Source organism: Lepus europaeus, chromosome 18, assembly GCF_033115175.1.
Source record: "Lepus europaeus isolate LE1 chromosome 18, mLepTim1.pri, whole genome shotgun sequence".
Lineage (NCBI taxonomy): Eukaryota > Metazoa > Chordata > Mammalia > Lagomorpha > Leporidae > Lepus > Lepus europaeus.
Genome location: NC_084844.1, coordinates 45198599 through 45222448, shown reverse-complemented (window position 1 = coordinate 45222448; position 23850 = coordinate 45198599). Strand labels below are relative to the sequence as shown.

The 23850-nt window shown below is 47.2% G+C and overlaps 1 protein-coding gene across 2 annotated transcripts in view; it reads left to right on the top strand.

Annotated features, from left to right (window-relative positions):
• BLMH (bleomycin hydrolase) overlaps window positions 1-23633 on the top strand; it is a 64988-nt gene extending 41355 nt beyond the window's left edge. For both annotated transcript variants that reach the window (XM_062215989.1, XM_062215990.1), the window contains 2 exons: window positions 4983-5052; window positions 22675-23633. In XM_062215989.1, the coding sequence (XP_062071973.1) occupies window positions 4983-5052; window positions 22675-22826 (222 nt within the window). In that variant the 3' untranslated portion in view covers window positions 22827-23633. The remainder of the gene's footprint in view (window positions 1-4982; window positions 5053-22674) is intronic.
• Window positions 23634-23850: the final 217 nt, after the last annotated feature.

Here is a 23850-nt window from a genome sequence, read left to right as displayed (position 1 = left end):
ATGCCTGCAATGACCAGGGCTGGACTGGAGCCAGGAGCTGGAAACCCAATCCAGGTTTCCTACATGGGTGGCAGAGACCCAGCTGCTTGAACCATCACCTGCTGCCTCCCAGGATCTTCACTGTCAGAAAGCTCGAATCAAGAGCCAGAGCTAGGGTTGAATCCAGGCACTCCAGTATGGGACACAGATGTCTTAACTGCTAACCCAACTGCTCATCCCAAGGCTAGGTCTTTAGTAGAACTTGGAGAAATTCTGTTTGATGGGGAATCAAACACAGGACAACATTAAAAGTACTCTGAACTAATAAGGCCTCCTGTGCTGATATTCCTGATGGTGAGGTAATTTTCGTATATAAATAGAAAGACTGAAATCTTGGAAGTGAGCTGCTTTCCTCATTCCTTGGCAGTCTCAGCTCTATAGTTAGTGAGAGTCCCACACCAAGAAACAAAAGAATATGTGAAGTTTTATTGGTATTACCTGGGTAGAATAGGAAACACCATTGCATGATTGCACAAGATGATTTAAGTTTTGGGACCAGTTTTGTAGCACAGCAGCTTAAGCCACTGCTTGTGATGCTGGCATCTCATTTAGGAAGGTTGGTTTCAGTCCTGTCTGTTCTGCTTTTGATCCAGCTTCCTGTTAATGTCCCTGGGAAGGCAGTGGTAGATGGCCCAAGTACGTGGGCCCCTGCCACCCACATAGGAGACCAGGATGGAGTTTCTTGCTCCTGACTTCAGCCTGGCTATTGTAGCCATTTGAAGAGTAAACCAGCCGGCGCCGCGGCTCAATAGGCTAATCCTCTGGCATGTGGCACCGGCACACCGGGTTCTAGTCCCGGTCGGGGCGCCGGGGTCTAGTCCTGGTTGCCCCTCTTCCAGGCCAGCTCTCTGCTGTGGCCTGGGAGTACAGTGGAGGATGGCCCAAGTGCTTGGGCCCTGCATCCCATGGGAGACCAGGAGAAGCACCTGGCTCCTGCCTTTGGATCAGTGCGGTGCGCCGGCCATTGGAGGGTGACCCAACAGCAAAGGAAGACCTTTCTCTCTGTCTCTCTCTCTCACTGTCCATTCTGCCTGTCAAAAAAAAAAAAAAAAAAAAAAAAGAGTAAGCCAGCAGATGGAAGATCTTTCTTTGTCTCCCTCTCTCTCCATTACTCTGCCTTTCAAATAAATAAATCATCTTTATAAAAGAAAATTTTTGTTACCTTACAGGTGGACCTTGTGGTGCAGTGGGTCAAACCCCCATGTGGGACATCCACATCTTAGAGTGCCTGGTATCTAGTCCCACCTCTGCTTCTGATCCAGTTTTTGCTAATGCTCCTGGGAGGCAGTAGATGATAGCCCAAGTACTTAGATTCCTGCCACCCATGTGTGAGACATGGGGGGAGTTCCTGACTCCTGGCTTCAGCTTGACCCAGTCCTGGCTGTTTGGGGCATTTGTGGAGTAAACCAGTGGTTGGAAAATCTCAATATGTCTCTTACTGTGTCATTCTGCCTATCGAATAAATGAAAAATTTTTTTATCACTTTAATTCTCATGCTTGAATAAACAAAACATAAAATTAAGTGATAAGATATTTTAAATGAGAGTGCCTTTTTGACATTAGAAGCAAAACACTGGGAGGAGTTTTTCATGAGTAAGCGGAAAAATTTGTTCATATTTATGTTTGGGCCAGCTATATTGTAAAATTCAGTGGATTTATAATTATAGGTCTTTAAAGTTAAACTTTTAAACTATATTTAAGGCTGTTTAAAAAAAAGATTGATTTATATATTTGAAAGATAGTTACGGAGAGAGGAAGACATGTGGAGTGAGATCTTCCAGCCACTGGTTCGCTTCCCAGATAGCCACAAAGGCTAGAGCTGGGCCAGGCCAGAGTCAGAAGCTCTTTCAGTTCCCCCATGTGGGTGGTAAGGGCCCATCTTTGACTGCTTTCCCAGGCCGTTAACAGGGGGCTCGATGGGAAGTGGAGCAGCCAAGGTACAGACCAGTGCCCTTATGGGACGCTGGCATCGCAGGCAGCAGCTTCACCTGCTGTTTCACAGCACTGGCCCCTGAAGGCTAATTTTTTAAAAAGATTTGTTTTATTTATTTGCAAGTCAGAGTTACACAGAGAGGCAGAGAAAGAAAGAGAGAGAGGTCTTCCATCCACTGGTTCACTCCCCAGTTGGCCGTAATGGCTGGAGCTGCACCCATCCGGAGCCAGGAGCCAGGAGCTTCCTCTGGGTCTCCCTTGCGATTGCAGGAGCCCAAGGACCTGGGCCATCTTCTGCTGCTTTCCTAGGCCATAACAGAGAGCTGGATCGAAAGTGGAACAGCTAGGACTCTAACCAGTGCCCATATGGAATGCTGGTGCTGCAGGTGGCAGCTTTATCCACTACACTACAGTGCCGGCTCCCCAGAGGGCTATTTTTAAAAAAGCAAAATGACCTCTTGTGATTTGCAGAAGACATTCAGCTTTTTGCTATTTTCCATCTCTGTTGTAGAGTATTCCTATTTTTCAGAAATAAAAGTCATGAATACTTTCTGTGATTTTTTTCTGGAACTTCCATTCTTTGGCACAATTTATTTCCTCAGGGAAGTAGAATGACTTTACATGCTAATAATATAAAGCAGAATTTATATCATAGCTAGGATTTTGTATTGAAATCATTCCCCAAGAGTTTTGACCACTAAAACTAGTTTGAGCTACGTTTGAATAATAATATAAACATATACTAGTAGCTGTATTTCTACAGTGTTCTTTCTTGTTGCTGATTTCATGAAGTACCTGCAAAGAGGTCTGGTATTGTCATTCCTAACTAGTGGATGACTCAGAGAACAATTTGATCCAGATCATGCAGGAATTCACTGGCCAGGGCAAGAATAAGAAGCATTTTCAGACTTCTTAACTATAACAAGTAAATGACTTTAGGTGATATAGATTATAACAGTGATAGTAAAAAGGGATAATAAAGACAGACTACAATGAAGGGCATGAAAAAACCAGACATCTAATATGCCAGCCCTAGAATGTATAGTTCAAGGTTGTTTGTAGAGTTAAGAGTGTTTGAAACTTGGGACTAGGTTTGTTGACTATTTCCAAGACTGAAGATTGCTGAGATCCTAAGAAACTGCCCAGAGTAGAGTGTTCTGGTCAGCAGAGCCAAAGGGAGTCAAAGCCCATGCAGAAGAGACTCGTCAGGCAGTGATATGCAAGTGGGAGTTGACAGATGAAATCATTAGGAGATAATACAAGGGTCAGCACTCTCTCATGCTACAAAGATTTAAGTTGTTTTGACATCAGCCACTGTCCTGGGTAGACATGAAGGAGGGGAGTCTTTTCCCAAATGGAGCTTCCTCTTGTAACTCTCTGTGCTGCTGTAGTAAAGGCTGTAAGTGAAAGCCATCACGATAAACAGCACTCTTTTTAAAAGACAGTGAGCTTCCATTTGCTAGCTTACTCCCCAAATGCTCTCAACACTTCAGGCTGTCCTGGACCAAAGCCCAGAGCCAGTTCTCCCACATGGGTGATAGGAACCCAGTTATTTGAACCATCACTGCTGCATTTCAGAGTCTGCATTAGCAGGAGTGGAGCCAAGTATAAAATCAAAGTACTATGTGACATGGGTGTCCTAAATACTGGGCCAAATGCCTGCACCTCACTGTCTCTTTAAGGAGATGAAAATTGAGCTTATTTTATGAATGAAGATAGAAGAGGGAGAACAAAACTGCCTGTGCTTTGTTTTGAAATGCTCTTTTTACTTTTGCTTTGCCATTCAGTCTCTTTTATATTAAATTCAGTATTTGTGTAACTGAGTTAAGTAAAGGAACACATTTGGAGGGTATTATACTTGGTTTCCCTAAGTAGAAAGTAAGGCACGGCCGGCGCTGTGGCTCACTAGGCTAATCCTCCGCCTGTGGTGCCGGCACCCCGGGTTCTAGTCACAGTTGGGGCGCTGGATTTCGTCCCAGTTGCTCCTCTTCCAGTCCAGCTCTCTGCTGTGGCTCGGGAGTGCAGTGGAGGATGGCCCAAGTCCTTGGGCCCTGAACCCACATGGGAGACGAGGAGAAGCACCTGGCTCCTGGCTTCAGATTAGTGCAGTACACCGGCTGCAGCAGCCATTGTGGGGTGAACCAACGGAAAAGAAAGACTTTTCTCTCTGTCTCTCTTTCTCACTGTCCACTCTGCCTGTCAAAAAAAAAAAAAAGTAAGGCACTATGATGAGAAGGTGTTTGCTTTGTTTTTTTTGTTTGTTTTTTAAAGATTTATTTATTTATTTGAAAGGCAAGTTACCCAGAGTCAGAGAGAGAGAGACAGAAGTCTTCCATCCACTGGTTCACTCCCCAAATAGCTGCAATTGTCGGAGCTGTGCCGATCCAAAGAGGAGCCTCCTCTGGGTTTCCCATGCAGATGCAGGGGCCCAAGGACCTAGATCATCTTCCACTACTTTCCCAGGCCATAGCAGAGAGCTGGATTGGAAGTAGAGCAGCCAGGACTCGAACTGGTGCCCATATGGGATGCCGGCACTGCAGGCAGTGGCTTTACCCACTATGCCACAGTGCTGGCCCCTTGCTTTGCTTTTAAAAAGTCAGACTAGATCTTTGACTCATACCTAAAATAAATACATTGGGATGCCTTTGCAAAAAGTACCAAATGATGAAAAGTGGGTCCTTGGCTTCAAATGGCATTCAGTGCCTTTGGTAATTTCAAAGATTTCATTTTCCTTTGCTAAGTAGCATTTTTACTTGCTTATTTTCTGTGTAGGTTAGAGTGTAAGGAAAACATGTTATTTCCTGCTGTGTTGTATTTTACCCCAGGAGATTCAAACTCTGCTTTATTGAAGGATCCCTTCATGGTGGTAGGGGATGGAAGGCCTCCTCCTGTGCATGAGGGCCGTGCGGAGCAGGCTGTGTATTCTGAGTCGCTGCAGACGAGCTGGTTACATGATGGCCCTCAGGGGCACTGTAGCTTCAGACTGTACCCTGTCGTCCACTCTCTTGCAGGATGATCGGGATGGTGTATTTGTGAAATGGAGAGTGGAGAATTCATGGGGTGAAGACCATGGCCACAAAGGTGAGCTTGATGTGGTAATACCAACTTCAGCTGACTTGGGTCAGCTCCACCACCTGCCTCTCTGAGTAGAAGCCGCTCCAGCTTGGAGAACTTCTCACTAATTGATGCCTTTCACTAGATTATTTGACAGGAAAAAAAAGTGAGTATCTGGGTTGCCCCAGGATTCCTGTGGCAGTATGGCATGCCCGAACCCCTGGGTTGACTCTGGGACCAGTACATGCTTGCATTTGTTCCAAACCGTACTGACCCTACTATACCTCCTGTACCAGAGCCACTCGGCTGTGATAAGGTTGAGGGCCCTTTGCCAGGAAACTTGCTCAATGCCGTTGAGTGCGTTTTTAACTATTGCACCAGAGCTCTGGAGAATCAGAACCCTTGTGAGCAAGAGAATGGAATTTGTCAGAAACATTCTTTAGACATTTGTTAGAGACCTTTTAGAAGTTGTGAAACCTGAAGAGAAGAATGCTCTGGTTACTATTTAGAACGTTTTTATGCTGGTAAGACAAGCCCTTGGCAGAAATTATGAATAAATAATAGTAACACAGGCAAGTGTTACGGCACAAGTGAGTTAAGCCATGGCCTGCAATGCTGTCATCCAATTTCAGATGACAGGTTCTAGTCCCGGCTGCTCCGATTCTGATCAAGCTCCCTCTTATTGTACCTAGGAAAGCAGTGGAAAATTACCTAACTGCTTGGGCCCTTGCCACCCACGTGGGAAACCAGGATGGAGTTCCTGGCTTCTGGCTTTGTCCTGGCCCAGCCCTGGTTGTTGTGGTCATTTGGGGAGTGAATCAGTGGATGGAAGAACCCTTTTTCCCCCTCCTCTCTCTAACTGCCTTTCAAATAAGTAAGTCTTTTTGAAAAATTATAGTAATTAGGTTAACTAAAGTGGCACAGGTAATATGTGAATTGTAGAAAAATTTATAGATAGCAAAAATTCTAAAAATCTAAGAATCTGACATCCTGAGATCACTGTTGATTTAACAGTTTAAGGTAAATATTCTTGAATTTTTTTTAGACCTTTTAGGCTGTTTTTAGTAGTAGGTAGAAGCCTTTTATTTTCTTCCGATGTTTGCTTTTTTTTTTAAGATTTATTTTATTTATTTGAAAGGTAGAGTTAGAGAGAGAGAGAGAGAGAGAGAGAGAAAGAGAGAGGTCTTCCATCTGCTGGTTCACTCCCCAAATGGCTACAGCAGCCAGAGCTGGGCCAGGCTGAAGCCAGGATCCAGGAGCTTCATCTAGAGCTCCCAGGTAGGTACAGGTACCTAAGCACTTGGGCCATTTTCCCTTGCTTTTCCAAGGCACATTAACAGGGAGCTAGATCAGAACTGGAGCAGCCAGGACTCAACTGGTGCTCATTTGGGATGCTGGTACTTCAGGCGGTAGCCTAACCCACTGCACCACAGTACAAGCCCCATTAGAAGCCTTTTAAAGGAGCTTTTATGCTTTAATTTTTAAGATTTCCAACCAAAAGTGGCAGCTACCTTGGTGTATGTGTCCATGTGAGTTTGTTTATGTGCAGGTGCTATGTGCTGTTGGCATCTGCAAGGTATTTTGTAACCAGCTGTTTCCTAGAGTCTTTTAGGAAAAACACAGTAACCACAGTTTACAAGGCTAGTTAAAACAATGGGAGGGAGTAGATGGGGAAGCCAGAGAGGTGAGATGCACAGTCACTTGTAACCAAACTTCAGCATACGTCTCAGCATCAGGAATCAGCACCTGTTTGAAAAGAAAGAGAAAGAGAGAAAGAAAGAAGGTAGAGATCTTTGCTCTTTGCTCTTGCCTCTCTGTGTCTGGAGTAGAGATTTTCCACCCATGCTCCTCAGAGCATCAGGATTTACAGGGGTAAAAGGTAGAAGTGGTGGTGTGTAGGTACAGATGGGGCTTCTGTCACTCGTGTTTAGAAACTCATGTCTTAGAAGAGCCTGAGTTTTGAACTTGACTTGCTGACTGAGCAGCCCAGGCTCTTAAATGAGGGCCAGAATCTGAAGGCCACTTAGTCCGTCATTGCAGGTCTCTTCATCTCCCCATGAAGTGGTCACAGGTGCTGCTGGCGAGCAGAGCAGCTCCATGTCTGCAGGCAAACACCAGTGCCCTTTGTGCCTTTTCTTTGTCGCCACGTGCTTGCATGTCCCCGTCTATCATTTCTGAACTTGTGGGGTTAAAGAGCTGCCTGTTACATGAACTGTTCTGAAGTTAGAGGATAACGTCTTTAAATTAGTGATTTCTTAGAGGCGGATTTCATTTTAAGACAAACACGTTGGAATCTGGTGGAGAGGGATTTAAATCTCAACAAAGCTAGCAGAAAGATTAAAAGTAACTTACAGTTTAGTTAGACCTGAGAAAGATGGATTATTTATAGTAAACATAAGATACCGAATGAAAGTTGTTTTCCTGTTGCTTCAGATGAATCTGAGGCTTCTGTTTATTTTCTGGTCAGTTTCAGTCCCTGTAATTGGCTGTATTGTACAGGTTAGCCTCTAGTAGGAGGGCGGGCTAAGATTATGGTGTATTTAGACAAGCGCGGATCTATCCGCTTGCTTTTTTTTTTTTTTTATGTTTTTCCCTCTGTAACAGCTGCTGAGTGTGTAAATGTTGTAAGGATGAACACTTGTAAAGGTAGGAAAATGCTCTGTTTTATGTACCCTTATTACTCTGAACCTTTTTACCTGCTCTTTAGGAGGGTTCTGGGCCACTTTGCTGTTTTTTCTCTCTCTTTACTTATACTCAGCAGAAGGCTTTCTCATTCCATTATTGTGTTGAAAGGACTGGGGCCTTGGTCCTTGTAATCTGCCTGTACTCCTTCCTGGTGAAATCCACAGCTCTTTAGTCAAGGTTAGACTGACATTTTTTGTTGTTCTCAAATTGCTGAAATGCCTGAGATTATACAGAGCAGAGTGGTTCAGTAGAGAGCCAAAAGATAAAGACGCTGAACTGGATTAGGGGTGGGGAATAGTCCATTCAAAGCCAAAATAAATTATTCTCATGCATATCTTGGTAATGGTCAGAAAGACCATTACCAAGAAAGAAGGAAAGAAAACATGATCTAATTTAACTGGCTCAGCTGTCCTACCTTAGGAGAGCAGGTAGTGTGCTGTTAGGTTGGGATCTGTGTCTCCCCTAGTGGGGCCTCATCCTGGTGGGTGTCACCTGGCATGGCTGAGGCAGGACCTCTCTGTGTGCTCTCTCAGGAAACAGGACAACCTTAAACAGCATGCTGGCATTTTGCTTCCGTAGATAACATTGTTTACAGTTTGTTACTATTCTCTTTGGGATTTCTGCCTGTTAAGATGGACATTTCTGGAAAAGCAATGTTAATGTTACAGGCTGGAGGTAAATGTAAACAGAGAAGGGATAACCTGGGCAAGCTGCCCTTGCCCTCTACCCTGTCCTGGTTCTGGTCTTCCCCCTGAGTCATGTTCACGGCCCTTCCTGCCCAGAGACTGTTAGGTAAGTCAAGTAACCTATTCCATAAAATGGACAGAGGTTGCTTCTGACAAGGAGAGACGTAAAAGGGAAAATAAGTTCTTTATTTTACCAGTTAAGTTACCTCATGTTGGTGAATTCTGGGACTCATAGTTAGATGTACTGAAAATCAAATGTGTATCTAACATGTATAATTACATGGCTTTCTCTTTGCCCCTAAATATTTTTTTTTTTAAGATTTATTTATTTATTTGAAAGAGTTACACAGAGAGAGGAGAGGTCTTACATTAGCTGATTCACTACCCAATTGGCCACAATGGCCAGAACTGTGCCGATCCGAAGCCAGGAGCCAGGAGCTTTTTCTAGATCTCCCGTGCGGGTGCAGGGGCCCAAGGAGTTGGGCCATCTTCTACTGCTTTCTCAAGCCATAGCAGAGAGCTGGATCGGAAGTGGAGCAGCCAGGTCTTGAACCGGTGCCCATATGGGATGCGCGTGCTTCAGGCCAGAGTGTTAACCCTCTGCGCCACAGTGCCAGCCCCCTTCCTTTTTAAGATATATGTATGTATGTATGTATGTATGTATTTGAAAGCCAGTTATGCAGAGAGGAGAAGCAGAGAAAGAGAGAGAGAGAAAGAGAGGCCTCCTTCTTGAAATACTTGAATTTTGTGCCTTGTTTATAGATCATATCAGAAGTGGATTACATGGGTAGATGAGAGGGACACCTTGGGACTCCTTAGACTATTTGTCATTTTGAAAAGGCCAAGTGTACCTTTCATCCTTAGTTAGAAATGAATTTGAAAAGATCATAATCTTTAAGTCAAAGCTACCTGCATGCTTGCTACCGAAGTGACAGAGTCACAGTTACCGTCTGGGTAGTCTGACACCGGAGCCAGTCTTCTTAACCCCTGCATTGTGTTTCACTCAGCCTTTCTGTTCTTTCTTTCTTTCTTTTTTTTTTTTTAAGATTTATTTATTTATTTGAGAGTCAAAATTAGAGAGAAGTCTTCCATCTGCTGGTTCACTCCCCTGTGGCCACAATGGCCAGAGCTATGCCGATCTGAAGCCAGGAGCCAGGAGCTGCTTCTGGGTCTCCCATGCGGGTGCAGGGGCCCAAGGACTTGGGCCATCTTCTGCTGCTTTCCCAGGCCGTAGCAGAGAGCTGGATCAGAAGTGGAGCAGCCAGGACATGAACAGGGCTGCAGGCAGCAGCTTTACCCACTACGCCAGAGTACCGGCCCCAGCCTTTCTGTTTTTTTTTTTTTTTTTTGACAGGCAGAGTGGATAGTGAGAGAGAGACAGAGAGAAAGGTCTTCCTTTTTGCCGTTGGTTCACCCTCCAGTGGCCGCTGCGGCCGACTCATCGCGCTGATCCGAAGCCAGGAGCCAGGTGCTTCTCCTGGTCTCCCATGCGGGTGCAGGGCCCAAGGACTTGGGCCATCCTCCACTGCCTTCCCGGGCCACAGCAGAGAGCTGGCCTGGAAGAGGGGCAACCGGGATAGAATCCGGCGCCCCAACCGGGACTAGAACCCGGTATGCCGGCACCGCAAGGTGGAGGATTAGCCTGTTAAGCCACGGCGCTGGCCTCAGCCTTTCTGTTTTAATAACATCCACTCCACTCACAGAAATAACGGGTCCAATTGTGATCATTGTGACCAGAAGTAGTGACTGGAGGACGTTAGACCATACGAAAAATCAAGGCATCATGTAGATGTCTGATGTCAGGAGAAAAGGCTCTGAGAGCATCACTGTGACTGGGAATCTGTTCAGGGAGTGGCCTGTGGTGAGAGTTTGTGTCTAACAAGAGCACATAGTGAAGGGGCACATAAGAAACTGCAGCCACCCAGATTTCCCTGAATTTATTTCATCCATGCTACATTATAACAAGATGTTTTGGTTTTCCCTAACTTTTTATCATGAGTGAATTCAAACCTATGCAAAATGAACAGAGTAGTGTTAAGGAATCCACTCCACCGTGTGCCTATCACCCAGAATTAGTAGTTACTGACATCCTGCAATGCATAAATCAAAGTGTTTTTCATAGTTAATAAATTAAGTTCTTGGGGCCGGTGCTGTGGCATGGCAGGTGAGACCACCTCCTGCAGTGCCGGCATCCCATACGGACGCCGGTTCAAGTCTCGGCTGCTCCACTTCTGATCCGGCTCTCTGCTATGGGAAGGCAGTGGAGATGGCCCAAGTGCTTGGGCCCCTGCACCCATGTGGGAGACCTGGAGGAGGCTCCTGGCTTCGGATCGGTGCAGCTCCGCTGTTGCAGCCATCTGGGGAGTCAACCAGTGAGCGGATGGAGGACTTCTCTCTCTCTGCCTCTCCTGCTCTCTGTAACTATGACTTTCAAATAAATAAATAAATAAATATTTGAAAAAAAAATAATTTAAGTTCTTGGAATTATACTTACTTGTGATTGGTACACTTAGTAATGAGATTGTCTTTTCATTGTGAAGCTTGCAGGGCAGATCTCTGAATGTGGGATTATCATAACAGTTATTTCTAAGATTTGATTAATTAATTAATTTGAAAGGCAGAACAATGGGCTGGGGGAGAGACAGGGAATTCCTGTCTGCTGACTCACTCCCCAGATGGCTTCAACAGCCAGTGCTGGGCCAGGCTGAAGCCAGGAGCCAGGAACCCAAGTCTCCCATGTAGGTTGTCAGGACCCAAGTACTTCAGCTATCATCACTGCCTTCCTAGGCACAATAGCAGGAGACTAGATTAGAAGCAGAATAGCTGGGACTTGATCGGACACTCCAGCGTGGAATGCAGGTTTCCCAGCCAGCAGTGGCCCCGACACCAGTTCCCTCAGCACATATCTTAATGCTGTTGAGTTTCTCAGTATTTTCAATAACACGACTTTTAAGTGAGGGTGGAGGGTGATAATGTTTTCCACTTCTGAAGTATTCACTGAAGAAAATCTTTATCTTTGAAGAAGTCTCTCTGTTGGTTTTCATTTTGAACTGAGCTGAGTTTTTCATTTTTCAAATTGGCTTTGTACCTTTCAGAAACACGAACATTTGAAATTCTTTTTAACCCATATTTTTTGTCTTTTCTTACAAGTTACCCTTTCTATTCCTGATTTCATTTTAGTAAAATTTCCAGACTTCTTCCTAAACATGGGCCTCTTGATGATTTCAAAGAGACTTTGGCACATTAGATATTAATCTAGAAAGAAATTTAGTGGTCAGTTCATGTTACATCTGGGTTTCTGCTGCTTCCTAAACACCAGCATTGTGGCCTTTGATTGCTTCACCACGTGTGATTTGGAAGGAGATAATGTACAGAGCTCAGCGAGAGACTCATTATATGGGCAGGTGTTTAGCCTAGCAGTTAAGATGCCTGTACCCCACATCAGAGCACCTGGCTTCCTCACCCCAGCTTCCTGCCGGTGCAGACCCTGAGGAGCAGCAGTGATGCTCAAGTCACTGGGTTTCTGCCATCCGTTGTGGGAGTCCTGGGTTGAGCTCCTGACTCCCAGCTTCAACCCTGGCTGTTGTAGGCATTTGGGGAGTTAATTGACAGCTAGGCGCTTTCTGTCTCTTTCTTTCTCTCTTTCTCTGTCTCCTTTTCTCTCTCCCCTTCTCTGTCTCAGATAAACAGACTCATCATATTTTTTGTTACATTGCAAAATTAAGTGAGTTGAGAGACAGTTCGTACTTGCTCTTGGTTACATATCTTGGATAGTAATTTATTCCTTGTGGTGTCACATTTCTGTGTATTAGTAATATGGATAATTACTGTTTTCCTTTTGAGATCCCACAGTTTTGTCTATATATAGCTGTCAAATATATGGAAGCATTTTCAAACTGTATGCTGTTCTACAAATCAAAGAATTTTATGTTTTTTTGCTCTATATTTGAAAGGCAAAGAGAAAGATGGAAAGAAAACTTCCATCGTTGATTCACCACCACCACCACCACCCCCCAAATGCCTGTAACAGCCAGCACTGGGCCAGGTCGCACTTAGTCTGGGTCTCAGGTGTGCAATTAGCAGGAAGCTGTTTTGGACATGGTGCAGCCAGAATTTAAACCAGGAAATCTGATATGGTGTGGGTGTCCCAGGCTGGAACTTAACTGCTGTACCAAACATCCACTCCAAATCAGAGTTCATTGAATATTCCATGTTTCTGTCAGAGGTGCTCAAGACATAGAGTTAGTTACACAGCATCTTGTTTCATAAAAATTCAGTGTTTGCTAGTGTATTTGTGTTTACTTCGCCTGCCTTCATGATGGTAGAATAACTCCGGATGTGCACTTGGTAATTATACCCCTGCTTTGTGTGAAGAAACTCAAACTTGGGGGGTTTTGCTTACTCAGTTGTACAGTAGCAGGGATGGGATAGGAATTCAGATTTCTTAATTTGACACAGGCAGCTTCCTTAAAGTCTCTACTGTAAAAGACAGTCACTTATTTGCAAATCTGTGTGAGGTTCAGGTCTGGATTTGCAGCAAAATATCAATTACAGGCAGTATTGAGCTGAACTTGCTGAAGCAGGAGTAAACTTACGAGCTAACAGCAGAGGTTTCTGATTTCCTGGAAAAGGACAAGATACAAATTTGTTGTCACCTCTGAGGGCTGCAGGACTTTCTAGGCTTGGGGAAAGCGCTGCTGCCGTCACACGAGGAGGTCGGAGTTTTTTCAGGAGGACTCTGCGTTGTCCATCGTTGTTGACTGAATAGCCTGCATGACGCTGGTGAGAACACGGTGCCTGGGAGTGGACTAGAGGAAGAAGCCTGTGTGCTCCAGTTCCACAGCATTTCCTTAGCAGACTGTGATGGGGGGATGGTTACCACTGTGAGAGTGGGGACAGACTGTGGCTCAGAGACTGCTAACCACAAGCAGGCTTGGTTAGAGGGAGGCAGCCCCTCATCTCTGGTGTAGCAGGACGTGTGAGTGCATGTGTGTATGTGTGTGTGCATCACCCACCCACACTTTCTTCTGTGGAGAGGACCCGCAGTTTTCACCAAGTTATTCCCCATGTGTGTTTGCACTGGTCTGCTAAGGGTGCAAGTTAAGCACTGAATCTGGAATCTGCTTCCTGCCTGTCCTACAGTTGACTGTAGCCCTCAACATAGCATGTAACTCTCTTTGCTTAGCTTTCTCATCTGTAACATAGGGGTAAAATGTTTATCTACCTACTAGGAGTGTTGTGAAAATCGTGCCAGGTGTGTAAGATACTCAGAAGTAGTAGCCATCATCGCTCTGCTGTTAATGTTGTGTGTAGACTGATGTGAGCAAGGACATAAGAGCGTGAGGAGCCCCAGCCTTCCCTCCTGCAGAGGAGCTGCCTCTCTCGCCCCGTTGTTCCAGCCTAGATCGCTAAGCATTCAGTCCCCTCGTGTGTACTGGGTGGATGACCTGGAGTGTGGACTTAGTTCTGTGAGAGAAGGCAGTGGAGGTGAATGGACCCAGTGCTGAGGAAAAACCATTAGCAGGAGCGTCCACTCCCATTTATTGACGGGATGCAGGGGACCGTGCGCAGGCCGTGGAGGAGTGAGTGTCTCTGACCCTCAGAGGGATTTACACTAACTCACCTGGGACACAGGAAGGGGATTTGAGGAGGGCTGGGATGTGACCGAAATGGCATTCATGGTGTGCTCCTCAGACTGTAAGATACAGGATAAATAGACTGAGAAAAGCAAGGAAGGCAGATGATGGAGAAAGAGGAAAAACAAAACCAGGGAGGGCCCTGAGTAGGGGAGACAGCAGGAAGACATTGAAGGTGGGGGTGGAGAGAGCACCCCCAAAGCCAGGGGCTGGACGGTGTTGGGGAGGAAGCTTTGGAGCTGGACCTGCAGGTGGTTTGGGAACCTTGGGAAGGGGGAGGGGTGTGGCTGTATGGCATCAGCAGCTTGCTGGGTGCCCGGGGGTGGGGGTGGGGGGCGCTGTAATGCTGCCGCCTGTGGTGACTATGATACATTGCAGGAGCCAACCGAGAGTTTAAGTGCAGAATGATACAGGGGAAAACTACCCGAGCGATTTGGAGCCGTGAATGTTCCTTAGGGGTTCTTCAAGAGGGAGTGGAGTTGGAGGAAGGGTTCTGGGGCTGTGGCATTTTTCGGAATGAGAGAAGGAGGACACCAGGGATGTGGTCGTGGAGAAGAGCATTTGGAACGTGCTTTGGAGAATTCAGAGAAGGGAGGCCAAGAGGGACTGTGGCCTCCATCCATGGGGCTCTTGTGGGATGACCCCAAAGCAGGCTTGGCCTGAAACAAATAGAAATGGTGACAGTTTGGGGGTGAGAGAGAGGTCACTGGGTTTGAGTGGGAAGACAGACCCTTGGGTGACATCCCAGGTGTGCTTTCCTCCCCTGCTCCCATGTCAGAGGCGTGTCTCGGGCTTCCCGGGTCTGCTCACTGGCCCAGGCAAAGGAGAAGGCAGCCCGAGGGTACAGGTTTCTTCTTGGCTCCTTAGTAGGAGGCGCACCCTTGGAACAGGTTTCTTTCTGTCTGAACTTTTTTGTGGTTTTGATGGTGGAAAAGAATACAAGCCACAGATCCAGACAGCTCCTTTCCCTCCCACATTTCCACCCTGCGTTTTGCCTGGCGTATTGACCAGGGAGACAGTACCTTCGCTAGCCTTTGTTTCTGAAAGAGGCCACAAGTAATATCCGGCTCCAGAAGTATCTCTTATCAGCACACAGTTCACGATCATAGACGTGCCCTCACCACAGAGCCAGGCTTTTATCTGTACTCTGCGAGGGAGAAGCAGCCTCTCAGGTCTCTGTCCCAGCAGCAGTATGGTCACAGGAGGGTGCTTTGGCCCCTTCCCCTGGCGTTTTTACACACTGCTCATGCTGTCACCCATCCTTTGAAATCCGCACACATACTTAGGACACTTGGCATCTCTTGAATTCAGGATACAAAATACCCCATAAATGGACCTTGCAAAAGCTGGGTACCTGGGCCTGTGTGGCATTGTGAGTGCATGTGGTTAGGTCCAGACACAGAGGCACCGGAGCTAGGCACCGCGTTTACCTGTTGCCACCATCACTCCCTGCCAAGGCTCTGCTGCCTGGCAGCCGAGCCCTATGGGAAACTCCAAACTTGAAGTTAAGAACAGCGTTTGATGTGGCTGCCTGACCTTGGCTGGTGACACCCAATCCAGCCTTCCTCAGAGTGTTGTGAGGATTAAGATCTAAGCAAGGGTAGAGCATGGGAAATTGCATTGTGGAGTATAAGCTCCTGACCGGATCAGTGGATCCTTGTATATGGGTGAGTGGTGTTTTTTATTTTAATTTTCTGAAGTGTCATTCTTTTAATAAATAATAAAGTTACATTGTTCAGAGAGGGATCTTGTTTCCACCCTCCTCTGCCAGGTTCCGTTTCTGTTGGTTTCTGGGTCTCTCTCCCGTTTAGTAGCCTCCTTACACCAGGTAGCACACAGCTCGTGCCTTACTCTGCAGCTTCCTCTTAGCTCGCTCTTGGAGGCGCTTCCTTGTCAGGACATTTCTGCATCTGTCCAGCCTCACTGTCTTCCATTGTCTGGACGCACCGTAGTTTATTTAACCAGTTCCCTTGCTAACAGAACTTGGGTTGTTTCCAGTGTTTTGCTGTTACAGTGTTGCAGTGAGTTAATATCTACAGTGCTTAGAACATCCTGTTATCCATCCTTCTGAACATGCAGGCCTGGGGGGGAGGGGGGGTTGGCCCCGGGGAGTTGAGTTGCCACTGAGGATTCCCAGCGTCCTCTGTCAGAGTGCCTGGGATCAAGTCCTGCCTCCACCCCCGACCCAGCTTCCTGCTAGTGTCCCTGGCAGGCAGTACTTGATGGCCAGTGTAGCTGAGTTCCTCTCACCCATGTGGGAGACCCAGATAGAGCTTCAGGCTCCTGGCTTTGGCCTGGTGCAGCCCTGGCTGTTGGTGGTCATCTGGGGAGTGAATCAGCAGGTGGAAGATCTGTCTCTTTCTCTTTCTCTCTCCCTTCCTTATCGTCCCCCGTTGTCTTCTGTCACTCTGCCGTTCAGTTAAATAAATAACTTTTAAAAAGAGACCAGCATTGGGCTGCAGTGGGTTAATAAGCAACTGAGGTTTACTTGCAGAAATGTCTATAACAGCTTAATTTTTTTTTTAAGATTTATCCATTTTATTTGAAAGGCAGAGTTATAGAGAGACAGAGGAAGTAAGAGGTCTTCCATTTGTTGGTTTACTCCCCAAATGGCTGCAACAACCAGAGCTGGGCTCTTCCAAAGCCAGGAGCCTGGAGCTTCTCCCGGGTCTCCCATGCAGGTGCAGGACTTGGGCCATCTTCCACTGCTTTCCCAGGCCACAGCAGAGAGCTGGATCAGAAGTAGAGCAGGGGCTAGCACTGTGGCGCAGCGGGTTAACACCCTGGCCTGAAGCGCCAGCATCCCATATGAGCACCGGTTCGAGACCCAGCTGCTCCACTTCCAATCCAGCCCTCTGCTGTGGCCTGAGAAAACAGTGGAGGATGGCCCAAGTCCTTGGGACCCTGTACCCGTGTGGGAGACCCAGAGAAGGCTCCTGGCTTCGGATCAGTGCAGCTCTGGCCGTTGCGGCCAATTAGGGAGTGAACCATCAGATGGAAGACTCTCTCTCTGCCTCTCCTCTCTCTGTGTAACTCTTTCAAATAAATAAAAACTCGAACTGGCGCTCAGTTGGGATGCCGGCACTGCAGGTAGTAGCTTTTCTTCTATGCCACAGTGCTGGCCCCAACAACTTAAATGTTTATAACTGAAAAAACAATCCAGATTTCAATAAACAACTGATCAAATATATCTTGGTTTAATCATGCAGATTTGGCACTTAAAATTATAAATTTAGATACACATATTTCTTTATCAATATGGAGAGAGAGTAACTGGGAAAGCAGCACATGCTGTACTTTGTAACAAACGAATGTTCTGATGTCTCATTTTTATGAAATATATGGAATCTATGTAGACACTTGATCAAGTAATATATGTAAATTTGAACAGAGCTTACCCCAAGGTGGTGGAATTGTAATCAGTTTTAAAAGTTTCTTTGTATCCTCCTATGTTTGCAGAGTTTTTAGAATGAGCATGAATTATTTGGGTAGTTTTTAAGGGGTTCAGAAAGCAATATAAGGGTGGGTGTTGTGTGCAGCAGATGAAGTCAACCACCACTTGTCTGCATCCCATATTGAAGTACCTGGGATCAAGTTCCATGCCTGCTACCCATCCAGCATCCTGCTGTGCACATCATGGGAGGCATCAGTACGGGCTGAAATACTAGGGACCCTACCACCTGCATAGGAGACCAGAATGGAGCTCTGGGCTCCTGGCTTTGGCATGGCCTAGCCCTGGCTGTTGCAGCCATTTGGAGAGTGAACCAGAGGATGGAAGATATTCTCTCTGTCTCTGTCTCTCTCTTTCTCCCCCCACCCCCACCTTTTAAACAAATAAAAATAATCCATTTTTAAAAAGCAGTACAACAAGGGGCTGGCATTATGGCTTAGTGGATAAAGCTGCCATCTGCAGTGCTGGCATCCCACATGGGCACTGGTTCGAGTCACCACTGTGCCACTTTGATCAACTCCCTGCTAATGCACTTGGGAAAGCAGTGGAAGATGGCCCAAGTGCTTGGGCCCCAGCACCCACGTGGGAGACCTGGAAGAAGCTCCTGGCTCCTGGCTTCAGTCCTGCCCTGTCCTGGCTGTTGTAGCCATTTGGAGAGTGAACCAGCAGATGGAAGATCTCTGTCTCTTCTGTTTCTCTCTCCCTCCCTCTCTCTGTAACTGTATCTTTCAAATAAATCTTTAAAAAAAAATTTTTCAGAAATTTGAGGGGAAAAAATTACCTACCCATAAAATTATCATTATTGCTTTTTATGTCTTTTTAAGTTCATCTATAGTAGTAATGTAGTTGTAATTATACAGGATATTGTCAGTTAAACATTTTTCCATGTTGCTACACAGGCTTGGCAATTTTATTTACATGACTGACTAATGAGTGCCCTGTGAGTGGTTTCTCTTTATTTGGGAGGTGAAGACATGAGACAAGTGCCAGGAGGTTTTTGCTGTCTTTTCTGGGAGCCGTTTGCATCCTTGATCCGTGGCCGTCAGGTGAAAGATCGGCAGTGACTTAATGAGGTCTTGGGAGCCCAGCTGCCTCAGGACCACGCTGCAAGGCAGGTGCATCCGAGCAGAACACACAGCTTGTTTTGTAGGACCTTTTTACAAATACTACACACACACACACAGTAACCTCGAATAGTTTGTTAGGTAAAACACTTCACAGAGCAAAGACAACAAAAATACAAACTGTTTCTAATTCATGAATAAGTACATTTGTCACCTGAATCTGGTCTGAGAGGTTTACATCTTAGCTCTGTAGGGTTTCAGAAAACCATTTTCACCAGTGAAGACCTTCCTTCCCTGAACTAACTGTCGGAAGCTCACCAGGCTCTCTCCAGCCACATTCCACAGACACTGCTTTTCCCTTTGCAGTGGCCCTGCTCTGCCTTCCAGCTGCAGAGGTGTTGCCATGTGCTTTAAGGGTCTGTTTGCTTACTTTATTTCTTCCTCATTGCATGTAAACGAGGCATTAAAATTCAAGCAAAATTTAACATCACCTTAGGTTTTCTAGAGTTGACTTTCTTTATCCATTTTTCTGTTTCCCTGAGTGTAACCCAGGGTCCCTGGAGCAGGTTTTCATTTTGTTTCTTTCGCCTTTGCCTACGGGGGATGCCTGTGTTGGCCTGGGCCAGGGGCTGCAGCTCTCCTCAGATCCCAGTGGCCACGGGTCCTGCCTGAACTTCTCCCTCAGACTCCCCGATGCTAATCTTCACAAACTCCATCTCTCCCGGAGTCAACAGTTACAGCAGCCGCAAGTCCGTTATCTGCTCTGGGTGCAATTACTTGGCCGCCACCTGGACTGGGAGGTTTTCGTGAGCCCAAAGAACTCATATCCTGAAGAGAGAGACTAATCAAGGCAGGTCTCCTGGCAGGGACATTGAAAGAATGGATTACAACTGATAGGGGTTTTAATTTGTGAGGACTTAATCTGATCTGCCTTGGGAACAAGATCGTGTAGATGCACTTACTGTCCATTTTCTCGGGACAGTCTTTGAAGATTCATTTGATTGCTTGGTGATAGTATTGTGAGAAGGACACAGAACTTTATTACACGACGCTGCCTCTCCCCTTTACCTGCCTGATGCCCAGAGCCGCTGAAGGACCCGGTCAGCCTGCAGTGTGGGAAGGGCAAGGATGACTAATGTCTCAGAGGGTGCCGTGTGTGGCAGTCTGGTCTCCTGCTCCCTGAAGGCTCCTTTTGAGATGGCAAATGCTGAGTTCCCCAGAAGCACTTAGGGAGCAGCGGGAAGTGGTACTGGTTGGCCGTTCAGCTGACAAGAACCTGGTGATGCTAGAGTGGATTCTGCCTGGCCAACACCTGTGCAGCCAGGGGCTTAAGTGGATAATCAGGACAGAGCAGAAGAGCGCAGGCCCCAGGATCAGCTGTGCCTTCCCTGCCTGTGTCCCCCACTGAGAAGAGGCCGTGGGATCAGTCCCCTGCAGGCTGCATTTCCTGTCTAGCATCTTTTCAGGGCATCTTCTTTTTGAACATAAACACGCTGCGCCACCCTAGGGTGGGCTGTCCTTGGCTGCAGGCAGAGGTGAGAAGCTGAATTGGGTACAGGTGACCTTACCCAAGCAGTTGTGTCTTTAGGTTAAGTAGTGTCCTCTGCCACACCATTTAGATTGCAAAATTGGATGTACCACTGTGTTGCCTTTTAATTATTTTAATCAATCTTGTCCTAAAAGCAGCAGGTGTCAAAGTATAGACTGGGGACCCCCAGAAGTCCCTAGGGCCCTTTTAAAGGGTCTACAAGATCTTGCCTTCAATAGAGGGTCTGTGTGACACCAGGTTGTCTTTATGTACTTCAGCCAGAACAATGTACTGCAATGGCGTGTACACAGATATGAGAATCCCACTATCTCCTACAAAGCCAGACACTGAACGTAAGCCAGTGTCACTTTCCTAACTTAAAACAAGTTTTTGTTTTAGAAAATACATTTTCCTTAAAATATACTGTTTATATTCATATTTTTAATTCTTATTTTTAAATGGGTTTTTAAATTATTTATTTATTTATTTATTTAATTTGAAAGGCAGAGCTATCCACTGGTTCACTCCCTAAATGCCCACAACAGCCAGGGCCGGGCCAGACCAAAGCCAGGAGCCAGGAACTCAGCCTGGGTCTCTCAGGGGGTGGCAGGGACCCGAGTACGTGAGTCATCACCTGCTGCCTCCCAGGTTACTAGCAGGAAGCTGGAATGGAGAGCCAGAGCTGGGACTTGGACCCAGGGACTCCAGAGTGGGATCCTAAGTGATAGCTGAACCACCACACCAAATGCCCCCCCTGAGGTAACATGTTTAACTTTCTTTTGTAATTTCCAACGTAGTGTCAGTAGACACAACCTACCTTTTTATTTTCCTAAGATTTATTTATGTATTTGAAAGGCAGAGTTACAAAGAGGCAGAGAGAGAGAGAGAAGGAGGGAGAGGGAGAGAGAGATGTCTTCCATCTGCTGGCTCACTCCCCAGTTGGCCACAATGGCCAGAGCTGGGCCGATCTGAAGCCAGGAGCCCAAAGACCTGGGCCATCTTCCACTGCTTTCCCAGGTCATAGCAGAGAGCTGGATTGGAAGTGGAGCAGCTGGGACTCGAACTGGTGCTCATATGGGTTGCTGGCACCACAGGTGGTGGGTTTACCTGCTACGCCACAGCGCCAGCCCCGATACGGCCTACCTTAACAACGTTTAGGGTTCCTCAGTACTTTCAAGACCCTTAAGGGACCTTCAGTCAAGAAGTTGGAGGATGCTGCGCTGTCGGACCCTCTGGAGAGAAACAGCTACATCCTCTACCTTTCCCTCGGTCTTCCCCGGTGGGACGTGGTAGTAGAACACAGGCCTAGATTTACACAGACACTGGGAGAGAAAACGGGCTGCAGTGTCTCATAGACGCAGCAGGTGCCAGACATGGTAAGACGGTGGTGGCTGCGGGGTCCTGTGAGTCCTCGGGTGTCTGCACGGTGCTCCTTGTACACTTTTCTGGCTCCGTGTCCCCGCCCTGGCCCAGTGACCCATTCTGCTTCACACAGCTCACTTTATTTAGTCTCGCATGTTGATTTGGCTCTTCATGTTAGCAGCGGCTTAGGTGAAGTATTTTCACCGTGTGAGTTTTTCAAAGTGTTCCTGAAGGGAGCCTGTGTGGCTGGCGTGGCACCGGGGACACCGGTGATTCTTGCTGATGAGAAGAGGCGGTACTCAGATGGCGACCTGACGATGCTGCACTTCTCTCTTAGCCCAGTTCTCCCCGTGGCGTTAGCACAGGGCTACTGTGGACAGCTCTGCCCACTGGAGAAATCCCTAAATCCTAAGTCCTAGGGCCGTACTGAAAGGACAGCGTGCGCAGCTCTCTGCGTCTCTGGTTCTGCCTGATCCTTGTCACATTTCCTCCTGGGAGAGCAAGCACTGGTGATCATTTGGCCCACACAGTCTCATCTGAACAAAAGTGTTTACCTAGGAATGATGACGTGGCCCCATCTAGATGGCTCTAGCAGCTTAGCCAGTTGCCACGGGAACATAGGATAGAGAGGGAGGGAGGAGAACAGCCAGTGTCTCTGGGAGCAGGGGAGAAGATCCCGTGTGCTTGCCCTTGTCACGCTCAGGATGCACCCGCAGGTGTGGCTGTGTGAACAAGAAGCATTTGCACCTGCCTGCTGGCACTGGGTCCTGTCTGCCTCACAGACTTGCAGCTTAGTTTTGATGAGATTACAGATGGACAAGCTGACAAACACTACAAATGCTGGTTTTGTAAAAGGTTTAGTTTTTGAAAATTTTTTTCCCACATCTTAATTTATTTGAAAAGCTGAGAAAGAGCTCTCCCATGCATTGCACCCCCGAAATGTCTTCAGCAGGGGCTGGTCCAGGCTGAATCCAGGAGCCAAGAACTCAGTCTTGGTCTCCTGTATGAGTGACAGGGACCCAGGTACGTGGGCCAGCACCTCCTACCTCCCGGGGTGCACATTTAGCAGGAGCCAGGGTTGGGAGCAGAGCTGAACTCCGATATGTGGGCACCCGCGCATCGTCTCAGCCCCTGCACCGAACACCACCCCCGATAGAGGTTTCTTCGTAGCAGCAACAGGATCCTGCTCTCTGTCCGTTTCCCTCTGGACTCACGCGGCTTCTGTTCTTTCCTCCAGGTTACCTGTGCATGACAGACGAGTGGTTCTCTGAGTACGTCTACGAAGTGGTGGTGGACAGGAAGCATGTCCCTGAAGAGGTGCTAGCCGTGTTAGAGCAGGAGCCCATTGTCCTGCCAGCATGGGACCCGATGGGGGCTTTGGCCGAGTGATGCTGCCTCTGACTCTTGCCTCCTCCCTTGGGACCTGAAGTTGCTGCAAAGGACAGATCCAGGGGCTGACGCCAAAGTAACCTAGGTGACTGTGTTCCCACAGGACACGTCAGACTTTTGGATTTCCAGTCTCCTCCAGGAGCCTCTTCGGGGAAGTGTGCTTTATGCTGAAACAGAATATTCATAAAGAAAAAAAAGGGAAAGATCAGGTCATTCTATCTTCTCTCTTCACCTGCAACAGCTCAGGATCTCTTAGCATTTTAATCAGATGTGAGCGTTTGTCTTCACTACGGTGAAAGGGTTTGATTCAGTGTCTGTGTTTTAATAAGACAGGCGAGGGTGAGAGTGAGGTGTCTGGAGAGGAAACAGACCTCATGCTTCTTCTTAGAGTACAGCAGGGGAGGGTCACCTGCGGTTTGAGCTCACAGCACTGCACGCTGCCTGGCAGTAGCACTGTCCCCCCTAGAAGGCAGTCACTGAATTCGGTTTCTTCAAGGTAACTTCATGTGCCTCTAACAGCCCAAGAGCGGGAGGTTCATCAGGCCTGACACGATTCCTTCCTGTGTTCTGAACTGTGGGGAGCTCAGCTCGACTTGGGTTTAAGCAGAAGCTTAGAGAACGCTGGGTGAGAGAACAACCCAGACCTTATCATGATCTCAGTTATAATCCTTAGGGGAGCTCTAGCCGAGCGGTTTAACTCTGCCTCTGAATCGGGGGGCGGGTGGGCAGGAAAAGGTGGTATCCATTCTTTCTGACAACTAGATGGTGCTGAAAAGCTTTTGAATAAAACACTTTACTAAATGAGAATACGCTGGCTTGATCTGAGAAGGGTTTGTTAGCTGTGAATGGAAGCAACCAGGTGGCTCCTGATCGTCAAAGGGGAGATACAGAGGGCCCGGGGCTTGCCTGCCTCAGCCTCTCCGCAGGGCATTCGCTCCCCAGCCTGCAGGTGTCCTCGCAGCTCCCACAGAGGGCTTCCCAGCACCGTGTCTCAGGCCTGTGCCTTGCCACCTCGTCATTCTGC